The 11687-nt window shown below is 35.4% G+C and overlaps 1 protein-coding gene across 5 annotated transcripts in view; it reads left to right on the plus strand.

Annotated features, from left to right (window-relative positions):
- Positions 1-5884, plus strand: part of IMMP2L (inner mitochondrial membrane peptidase subunit 2) — a 409528-nt gene extending 403644 nt beyond the window's left edge. For all 5 annotated transcript variants that reach the window (XM_014871176.2, XM_088165491.1, XM_088165488.1 and 2 more), the window contains one exon: positions 5380-5884. In XM_014871176.2, coding sequence (XP_014726662.1) covers positions 5380-5499 — 120 coding nt within the window. In that variant the 3' untranslated portion in view covers positions 5500-5884. The remainder of the gene's footprint in view (positions 1-5379) is intronic.
- The last annotated feature ends 5803 nt before the right edge of the window (positions 5885-11687 follow it).

Consider the following 11687-nt stretch of genomic DNA (forward strand, 5'->3'; position numbering starts at 1 on the left):
ATTTTTATCTCAGTGGTTATGCTGCTCCTTTGCATCCCAAGGTTGGCAGCACCCATCCTCTTCAAAAATACACGAAAAAGGTGCTTTCATGAGTTGCTGGCACCCTGAATTCTTCATTAGAAGAACTGTGATGTCATTGATCTCTTCTTTCTCAATTTCCACTAATTTAGCATATTTTCTAACTTTTTTCTTTATTCTTTATGGATTTTGACATTGTGTCTCTATTGATCATATATTTTATTTTGTGCTAGTATATTCCTTGTTATTCTCCACTGTTTTTTCTCTTTGATAACCTTAAAACCTTTTTGACAGTCAGTTGGGTTTTTTTAAAATTACGTTTGCTAGGTTTTTTCAATCTGTTTTTATTATCCCATGCCTACGGTCCTGTATATCTCATTATTATTTGCAAATCACAAATATTTCATCCTGTACAGAATATTTACTTTTTCATGTATACGTAAAAACTGATTATACCACAAGATTGTGCAAATATAACCAAATGTAAGCAGTATAAGCAAAACTGTAAAAATTAGTCAATAGTCACCTGATCATTAGAAAATTTGTTGCAGCTAAATAAGCTGAATCAAACCTCCAGGCAGGAGAGATAAATTCAGACAAATCCTGAGAAATTAATCTTGAGGCCTTGCAGAGCTGATGCAAGATCTACAGCTTGTTAGTGGCAGTGGCTACACCGAATTGCAGGGCTATGATACAGCTGTAGGAACATCCTTGCATTTTTGTTTTGTCTCTTTGTCTTATTACATGTCTGGAATTGTTCAAAATGCATGTGAATGTGACACATGGGGATATGTTTTAGTGGTGAACAGGGACTTAGTGGTTGGAGTCAATGATCTTACAAGTCTTGTCAGTAAAAGTAGTGTTAAGTTCTATGATTCTATGGTTATTACTTCCAAATAGAAAACTGACAAGTTAGGAAGTCTAACTTTTTCTAAAGTTTTAAAGGTTTAGATTTTTTGGTTCTGCAGTGCTGTTTCTCAGGGTATATTTTAGTGGTGTTGTTCTTCGTTGTTTCAGAGTTGTTACAGAATCTGAAATCTTGGCTGTTTTAGGTACAGCAAAATAAAGACAGCTTAAGGAAAAAAGAAGCAAAGAAAAATCTGTGGGGAATGTTCCTAAACCAAAGTGAGCTCATGACTGGGAGCTGTTTGGGTAGACTTTACATTCTCTGGGAAAGTTGAGAATATCCTTGTTAGAATGTGGTGAATTCACACCAGCCAGCGGCCAGCTCCACGCCACTGCTCACTCTCTCCCCCTCCAGCAGAATCTGGGAGACACTTGGCAGGGTAAAAGTCAGAAAAGTTGTGGGTTGAGATAAAGACAATGGTAGATAAAGTTTAATGGTAGAAGCAAAAGCCATGCACACAAGCAAAGCCAAACAAGGAATTAATTCACTCCTTCCCTCTGCCATCTCAGGGAGAGCAGGGCTCTATCACATGTAATAGTGACTTGGAAACTCAAACACCATCACTCTGAACCTTCCTTGCTTCCTGGTTTTCCCAGCTTTACACACGGAGGATGATGTCATATGGTCTGGAATATACTTTGGTCGCTTGGGGTGACCTATCCTGGCTCCTTCCAACGTCTCAGGCATCCCCAGTCTCCTTGCCAGGAGCAGTGGCGGTGCAAAAAGCAGAAAAGGCCTTGGGTCTGTGTAAATCCTGTTCAGCAATAACAAAAACATGTCTATTTTGTCAGCAGTGCTGGGTTCAGCACAAGTCCAAAACACAGTCTAATACCAGCCACAGTGAAGAGAATGAACTCTACCCCAGCCAAAACCAGCAAATGGGATCACATCCTTATTTGGCCTTTCCCTTTTCTTGAGATCCAAAGAGAATATCTGTCATTTCCGTAGAACTTTTGATGTGCTCCACTGTATGCTATATGTGCACACACTCTTGTACAGTCTGAATACTACTTTTCTCATTTTCATGATGTATTTTAGAACCAGAGGAAGTGATATTATTGTAAGACTTCATCCTAATAAAGGTGGTTTATCCAAGCCTATTAGGACAAAATGAGCAAGGTTGTTCTAAGTACCACTGAAGATAGCACTATCAGTCTTAAGTTTATCTTTTCCTAATGCAGTGCCAAAACTAATCAGTTTCCATACAACTAGCATACTAACAACAAGCAGACACTGAGGAAATACGCTTTTAGCACAGTGACAGTGTCAAAACAGTATTCATTAGAAACTTTGCAGATAAAATTGCTGTGTTAACGAAGTGAGTTCTTAGTTGTTCCACTTAATATTCAAATATTTAAAAAAGCTTAAACAGCTCAGCTTAGGCACCATAATATGGGTTCAATTCAATATAATGGCTGTTGTTACCAAAGCAAGAATAACAAATAGGTCATAATGTAGAAATAACCCCCAACTATTTAATTGCTGGCATCTCTGTGATGGAAAGGAAACACATTCCTCAAAGAATTTATGTCTGTTAAGTTCTTAAGTTAGGTTAAGACAGTGTTTCAAGGGCATAAACTTATTTTCTTATGTAAAAGGAGAAAATAATGACTATAAGTGAAGTGATAAATAGATTATCTCAATATTTCACAGTTACAACAGAAAGTATAGCCTTTTAGTTCACTCTTCTGAATTCATTCATATCTGACCTTGATGAGGGTAAATCCATTAACAAGGGCAGATTATTCTCTGCGAACAATTCTGTTCTTCCTCAGTGAAATTCATGGCTGCTGTGGTAAGTACAGAATAATAATAGGCAATGGAAAAAAGTTATTATGGTTGTTTGCAGAAGTCAAACATCAAGGTGCTTTTAAAGTGAACCTTTAAGTTATTATAAAAGAAGTCCTATAGCATCAGTGTAATTTGTTGTTTAGCAAAGGCTTCCATCACCCAGCAATATCTGTTTTTTCTTTTTAACTCTAGTCATGTTGTAAATCATGTTTATAGGAAGGAGAGTTCTTTATTAGTTTCGAGGCAGACGATGGTGGGTAGAAGTAATCCTCTGGGCAAAATTATTCCCAGCCTCAGCTTAAAACATGTTTTGATTCATTTATTATATTCTCAGTCTGTTTGCAGACCTCCTGCTGACATCAGTAACAAGCAATGTACTGAGAAAAACACAGAGCTTTGAAAATGAGATGTTATTTGTGTTTGAAAAGAGTATTCTAACATTTTTTTCTCTGTACTAATGCTGTCACATTTTATATGCAGCTGTGGGATTTGCTGTGGTTTTATATTTTGGCACCAGCCTGTAATGTGTGTGCTATCATGCTGTATGCTCAGGGAAAAAGCCCAACAAGGTAATATTACATTGGCAGCCCGCTTTATGGGCTAATTAAGATAAAGGATGTTTCGAATTCCATAAATATCAACCAAACTACAGAAAAGTGTGTCAAGACATTAAAAAATGTTGCTCAATGCTGTTGAAAAAGAGTTGTCACTTAGCAGCCTGTCCTTTGCTTAAATGTAGGAAAAAAAAAAACTGCAATGGATCTGGGGAAAAAAGTGGCCCCTACAGGGGATCAAGCAAGTGAAATATGATACTAGACTTCAATTCAGTGATCCACTTCAGATTCTTTTAGATATCATGGATTATTAAGTAACCAAATTATATTCAAGTAATGCAGCACCTGCTTCATCAAGCTACAGAATATGGAATTAGATATATACCACTTCAGCTTCACTGATTTGATTATGTAGTAGAGAGAGAGACTGGTGAATATACATTAATCCTATGAATTAAATCAAGAAAATTAGCTCAAGATATTCCTTGGGGCCTATTTGGTGTCTGTTTGCATAAAATGCCAAATTGCCTGCTTACTAAAATAATTTTTTTTTTCCAGTGAGAAATGGAATGGAACTGAGTTTACAAAGTAGAAATTCAAACTAGAAATCCATTTAATTCCTGGCTCTTACAACAGCCAATTCAGATCATTGAAATATAGGAATAAAGCAAGTATACATGTTTTCTCTCCATGGTTCCTAATATGGAGTATAGACACTATACTGTTTGTTTATGTTAAAATATGTGTTGGACTTTGCTTCCATCATTATTTTTTGAACCAGTTTGCAATTTTTTTCCGGTCACTTCAGTGTCCTGTATAATGTGTGCAAGTATCGTGTACTGCTGCACATACAGAAAAGCATTTCCTTTTTGATGGCTTGAAAAATTCTTTAGGATAATATCACTGATGTTACCTTGTTCTTATAGGAAATAATGACATAAGAGTCAAATAAAGCCTTTACATTTTTTAATCCATGCCATTACTGATTCTGTAGATTTATAACACTATTGTCTGTTTAGGAGTCTGAATTATTCAATCTTGTCACAGACATAGACATTCCAGTATTTCTAACGATGATTTTGTCCTGTTTATAACTTTTCTGTTGGTGCTGGATGCTTATTACATGCTATTTTCTCTACAAGTCTAAACAAATAATTTAAGATGCAGAAGTTTATGCTTCAGGCTTTTCAAATTAACTGAGATTAACTCCATACAAAATGACTTAATTTCTGTGTTAAGTATGGACTGTCTTATCTCAGTCTGAAATTGTGACTATTCTATTCTTACTCTGAGTCTAGCCATTTTCATACCATATATGAAAAAGGTCTTGTTTATAATATACTTAAGATTTTTAAAGCAATTCTGTTTTCTATATTATGTTATCTCTGATTCATTTGTAAGTACTATCAGAGTTGAATTTTGTTTTGATCTATTGAAGTAAAATACTAGTGACATAAAATTACTGAAGTAAACAATAATAAATAATAGATGGTAAAACATTTGCAAAACATATTAATTAGTTTTAAGTATTCCTAGCACTTCAAAAGTTTTTGATCTGTAGAGAAATACGTTTTCATCCTCAGGGAAATCTTTACAATTCACAGAAATTGTCATTTTTGGTTGAAGACAGAATGGAGTTTTGAAGGAGAGTGATAAAATAAACACAGCATGTTTAGAAAAGCCACTGTCCTGGTGTGGTTAGTACACATGGCTCAAATCCAAGATGCAGATTCTGTTGAACTTATTCAAAATAGATACTTGAAATTTGTTCTCTGGAGCCAGAATAACTAGTTACCAAAAAGTTTTATGTGGATAATAGATGCCTCACCTGTTTTAAGCAGCTTTTTTCCTTGAAAATGAAAAAAAAAATCCTACTTCTTTACTGTTACAGACAGTGCATTTCAGCAAGCTGTTTTGAGCTCCAAAAACGTTTTATAAAAAAAAAAATTAAAAATTTTCTTTTCCCCTCATTACATGCATGAGAGAGTACTCACTCTTCTGCTTTGTATTCTCCCACTGCTCTAACAAATCATCACGTGCTTTGAATTTTTCACATTCTGATTTATTTGCATTACCTAATAACATCTCTGGTTTATGTTTTGGTTGCAGGTTTCTCTTGGACTTCTACATGCCCGAGCTACTCATATTCTCTGGCCTCCACAGCGCTGGCAGAAGTTACAGCCAGTGCTCCCTCCGGAGCGCAAACCTCTCCACAGAGAGCAAGAGTGATCTGAATGTCCAGACAGGAAAACACGGACATGAACTTCAGCCAGAAGGAGTTGCAGTGGTTATACCATCACCTCTAAGAGCTTTGCCAAGTGCTTTGAAATCGGTGTCATATCAACAAATACATGTGACATCTTAATGTTACAATGCCGCCAGAAATTCTTCATATTTCTTTTGTTTGTTTGTTCTATTGTTTAGTGGGTTTTAAAAATCTCCAACATTAGGGCATTGTATATTAATTCAATTTGAAATGATTGGTTGTAGAAGGACTGAATGTTCATTTTTTTTCTGGAAGCAGTAACATGCTTGGCTTATGTCTGTATCTGTGCTTCTCGGGACAAGAAGCTCTTAAAACCTTCAATAAACTATTTGGATCTTTTACGTTCAACCTGTTTCTTTTGTAACTGCATGGAAACTTTATTAATATTGATTTCATATGAAAAAAGAAAAAAACACCCAAGATATATATACTTTGGATTGTCCTATAATTACTAGTAATGAAGAATCAATACTTCTGTAGGTGAAAAGTTTTTAATGCAGCTTATTTCTGCTATTAAACTGAGTACATATTACTTATTTTTATTTTCTTTTTCAGGATAAAAATAATTAGTTCTATATAAATATTCCCTGTGTATCTTTCTGAATTAGATATTCAGTCAAAATGTACAAATGATATTACGTTATCTGAAGGCAGTGTTTAATTAATTTTTCTAGTAGAGTAAATCTTCATTAGTACTGATTGCCACATTTCTTTGAAACTATATAATTCGATAAGAAATATGTGATTAATATTCTAGTGTATAGTTAATATTATAAATATACTCTGTGAATAGGCAGAAAAGCTTCTGCACACATTATAAGTGAACTTGGAAAATGACACATTTTCAATGACAAATCAATATGAGCCAGCTTATGTTCATATTAATTAAATTTTACTTCCCTTAAAAAGTATAGTACTTAAAATAAATTAATAAACTGCACAAAAGATCTTTAAACATTTTCAGCTAAAAACATACAATTATCAGAAATTCAGGTGAGATTAAAGTAAGTCTACAGCTCTTTGAACACACACATCTGCCTTGTGACTTAGATGATAGCTTCCATCACTATGAAAACTCCCTATTACTAACTTTCTACTTAAATGCTCCAGCTCTGTAGACTGAATACTTTATTGTCTATGTGTCAGGATCTTCCTTTGTTTCAAAAAAGTGTTCTACAGGTCTCTCAACTCTCTTAATTGAACGAATGCAGTTTGTTTCAACATTATTGCAGCAAATTCAGAATTATTGAGGGACAGAAGGATAATCCAGGGAACTACATGCCTATAAGCCTGCCCTGGGGAACGTTATGGAACAGATTATCTTGAATGCAATCACATGGCCAACCAGGGGGTCAGGCTCAGCCCTCAACCAGCATGGGTTTAGGAATAGCAGGTAGTGTTTGACCAACCTGATCTCATTTTATGACCAGGTGACCTTCCTAGTGGATGATGGAAAAGTGTGGATATTTGCATGGACTTCAGTAAAATCTTTGACACTGTCTCCGACAGCATTCTCATGGTCCAGCTGGCAGCCCACAGCTTGGACAGATGCTCTCTTCTCTGTGTTAAAAATTGTGTTCTTCTGTCTATATTTTTCCACTCTTGATCCTCCCCAAACCATCCCCATTTCACTGACTTTGATCCCCTAAACACCTCAGAACACACATCTTGTGCAGTACTGAAATGCTCTGCCCTGCACTCCACAGCAAAACCTGTAGCTATGGCCAAGTCTGCCAGGCAACCTGGCCAGCCTCTCCTCTGACTCCTTGGGTTAGTTGCACCCACTGATGTGGGTCCAGAGGCTTCAGTGCTGCTTCACAGCTGTGAGGTGAGACTGCCACAGTTTGATGACTCCTGTAATAGACAAAAATGAATTAAATTGTGATGTTATTTGGCTTCCCACAGCTTCCATTTTTCCTTTGGGCTCCTTTTTTTTGTGTGAAGACCAGCTCATTATCACATAACTTATACAGGCTATGAAAGTTTAAGTGTCCCAAGTATTCAACTGTGACATGCCTCAAGGAATATTTATTCATCTATATTTACATACATATATTTATAAATATTTATGCATTTATATGGAGATGTATGTGGGATATACATGATGAAATGATGGAATAGAGAATATGTCTGTTAAGTCTGAAGATGATTGTAAGGACTGAAGTAACTTTGGAGAATGGTATTAGAGTGCACTGATCTGAATTTGATAATGATGAGCAGAGACTCTGGTGCATTGCCCATATACATGCTGGATTATGTTAAAAGAAAATTTGGATATTATAGTGAATTGTAGTTGAGCATGAGGCAACAATATGCTGAATAAGGAAAATACATGCTTTGTAAAGAGCAGTTCTTGCTGTAAACACAGAAAACAATATTCCTTCTACATTCGTGTATGGTATGATTTTAGGCACCAGATACAAAAAAAAAGAAGAGGATAACTGGAATATTTAGAAAGACACAACAAAACTAGGGAGAAACCAAAATAATATCACCTATGAGAAATGTTGGAAAGACTTGGGTTTATCATTTAGCCTTCAGAGTCTGAGACAGTCTTCAAAATAATGAAAGATTGCTGTGAAGTACAAGACAATCATTGGTTCTCCAAGTTTGTCATGTGTGGGAGCAGAACTACTAGGCTTACAATGCAACATTTGAACTCTTAGATTAGACATAGAGACATAAATATTTTAATTATAAAAGATAATGAAACACTTGAATAGAATATTTTTATTGCAAGACTAATTTTTTTTTATCAGGCCTGTTAGAGACAGAAGGATTGATGAACTAGACCTGAAGTCCACATCAGCTCTTTTATACATTCTCTGATTAGGTCTTCTGTGCTTGGTAAACTTGGTAGTGCCTTTGATGCTAGGCAGGCAGTTGCATCAATATCTAATTCCTTTACACTGATAATTATGATTCTTTAGATTAGATTTTTTAGCCTAACAGTATTACAGTACCCTTATGTACCACTTTCCTGTAATAAGCATCTAAGGAACCAGTTTCCTGTAAAAGAAGCTATTTTGCTTCATACTGTCATCATATTAATGTGCATGACATTTTACATTACCATGTAGGTTGATGAATAGAAATAGCTCAATGAAATCATAAATAGATAATTCAGTATCCAGAGTATGAAGGACAAACCTTCCTTTCAAAGCAGAAAGGACCAAGACTGGCGCACATGACCACATATTTAAAGGTGTTGTTATTTAGTTGATACATTTGGGTTTCAAGCTTCTAATGTGAAACACATAATGAGAAACCTGTTCTGGAAGTAATGAAATCAGTAGCAGAATTCTCGTGGCCATCATGATTAGCTTTCTAAGGCCTGTTCACAGGCCTTCTGGTTTTTGGTGCTGGCTTATATCTGTAATGCAATAAGGTATGATTTCATGGGAGTTAAATAAGAATGAACACAAGTAAGGAGTAGGACACTAAGAAATGAAAGGATGACAGGATATTTTAAAGCTTGATTTTTTAAAATGTCTTAGTTGTCACATAAACACCTTCCTACAACCCGAGAGAAACTAGACTGCCAGACTGCACTTTTAGAGCAAAGAGAGATATGTTGCAAAAAGATCAGGAATTGATACTCTTAGCAGACATGCACAACTACATCTGAAAGAGTGACAGAGCAAAGCTGTGTATCTCAGCAGCACAGCCTCATGAAGAAAACCAAAACACCGAGAAAGTGGAAAGCTGGTGTAAGTAAAGAATGATCATCTAATGAATCTAAGGATCTTCAAATAGGTTGTCAGGATTTCCTGTGGCAAGGAAGCATCACAGCATAGAAGATGTGCTGAGCTTCATTTCTTCCATCTATTCGTCCTTTAGGATAACATACCTAGATGATGCAACATGAATACTGACAATCTGTCATTGCATGCACAAAGCACTAGCTGTTCAGGTCTGAAGCAATTGCAAAATGGATAATTTAGTGCAGAACTATCCAAGGAGAAAAAGGTGAAGCCAGGAAAATAGTGCTTTAGTAAACAATTTACACTGCCTGGATCCTCAAGTATTAACACTGATGAAATAACACACTAGGCATTACAATCACAACTAAGACATAGGAACTCAAAGTACCACAGTATGGTCAAGTGATGACAGATACCAGCTCTTCCTATGCAGAATTTCATTTTCACATGTATTTTTCATTCCTTTAGATTTATTTGCCATGCAAATCAGATGACTGCACACTTCCATTATATTACAAGTAGGACAGTGGTAAGAACTATCTTTCTGTATTTGTGTTGCTCAGGTCTAGCAGCTGATGAACCTGCATGCTTTTATGCAACTTCGGTTATCCTTTGGTATTTTTCTATAACGTGGAATAATTCTCTCACTTTGGAATATTTTATTATCACTATTATTATGATCAAAAAAATTATTGCTTTCTTCCTTTCCATGCCAACATGGTCTGCTTTTACCATGGTCTATTTCGCATCTTATCCAAGGTCATAAGATACACAGGATAGATTTGGAAAGAAATCACAGAATTTCCTAGATCACAGTCTGCCTATTTATTGTCTGTCATTTACTGTCAGTCATTACTTTGCACAGTTAATGAAAAAATGTATAATTTGTGATATAAAATACAAATCTTAATGAATTTAAAAGATCCGTGGAAAACAAAATTCTGAGTAGACAGTTTAGCCTTCCACAATTGTATAGTGAGAGGAAAATATGAGTCTTTAGAGCTAAAATTTCCTGTGGCATTATAGGCTCATAGAATATGTAATGTGGCCATAATAGTGGCAAATTTCTTAGGATAGAGCCTTCCAAAAATACCCAGTTTCACCCCAAACCACTGGGTTTGTGTAAATAGCATGCAGCAGCCCTTTCTCACCATCCTATAGAGGCTATGCTTTTATGCAGAAATAAATTGAAGTTATTGAAAAAACTAGAGGACAACAGCTGCAAGACAACCACATGGCAGTGGCTATGGAGATAGAATGGGAATTCCAGAGGTAGCAGAGCTGTAGTTCTCATCACTACATCTGTACTCCTTTTCAGTAACTCCTTTGTGTGAATTAAATGCTCAGACTATTAAATCTGGTACCACAAGTACAAATTTAATTTCAGCTAGTGTTTTCCAGTGGTTTTAATTTAAAAACTACTGTGTAACCTATTGTGGAAGTTTTAGCAGTACACCTTATGACCCTGAATGCTGTGGGATTATTTGTTTGGTTTTTAGTTTGTGAAATAAAAAATAAACCAGAAACTGATTTATGCAACTGTACCTCAAGAGACTTTTAAGCAGAACATTACACAGAAAATATTACCAATACTTAAACTATGCCATCATCCAAATATTCTTGATTGAAATTCATTACTTGTGTTATTGGACAGGGGTTCACCTTTGGAAGATTCAGTAGTTAGCACCCCAAAGGTGTAGAATATTTTTAAAATGCAGCAGCTGTATCTGAATAGCTATCTTCCTCTTCCATCCCACTCTCAAATGTCTCAGTATTTTATTTAACATCTAACCTTTTCTCATATCCTCCTATTAAATGTCAAAATTGAATTTTACGTCCTTTGGGAGCTAAACATACCATAGTCAGATTTTTTTCTTACATGCATTTCGATTAATAAATGAAACATAGAACAGGTTTGTTTTTTGGGTTTTTTTGTTGGTGTTTTTTTTTTTGTTTTTTTTTGTTTGTTGTTTTTTTTTTTCAATCTCCAGAGTTTCATCCATTTGATTACAGGTATTAATCACAGAAATGGTCCTGTTTTCTATAGGACTTGATTGCCTCAGGATCTAAGATCAGGCTATAGTACTTAACTTTCTAACCTGCTTTTGATGAGCCTGTAATTAAAGAAATGTTTTTTTCTTTATTCTCCTTTCTTCCCTCATTATGAATAGATGGTTTCTAAATCTGACATGAAATATCTTAAGGGTTTAGAGAAGTAGTCCATTTGTCCAGTAACCTGTTCCTGACAGAGGTTAGTAAGTTATATTTCCAATAATGAAGAGTTTGGAATAACCTGCCAAAAGGGAAATTACTTTTCAGCCCCAGGCAGTTAGTGTTATGCCCTGGGGCATGAAAGTTTAAATTTCTTACTTATCTTATATCCTTTCTAATGTAACTGAACATTCCACTATCTATATAAATGTTTAGTGCTTTCTTTAACTACAACA

This window comes from Sturnus vulgaris, chromosome 5 (genome assembly GCF_052056855.1).
Source record: "Sturnus vulgaris isolate bStuVul1 chromosome 5, bStuVul1.hap1, whole genome shotgun sequence".
NCBI classification, from domain to species: Eukaryota; Metazoa; Chordata; class Aves; order Passeriformes; family Sturnidae; genus Sturnus; species Sturnus vulgaris.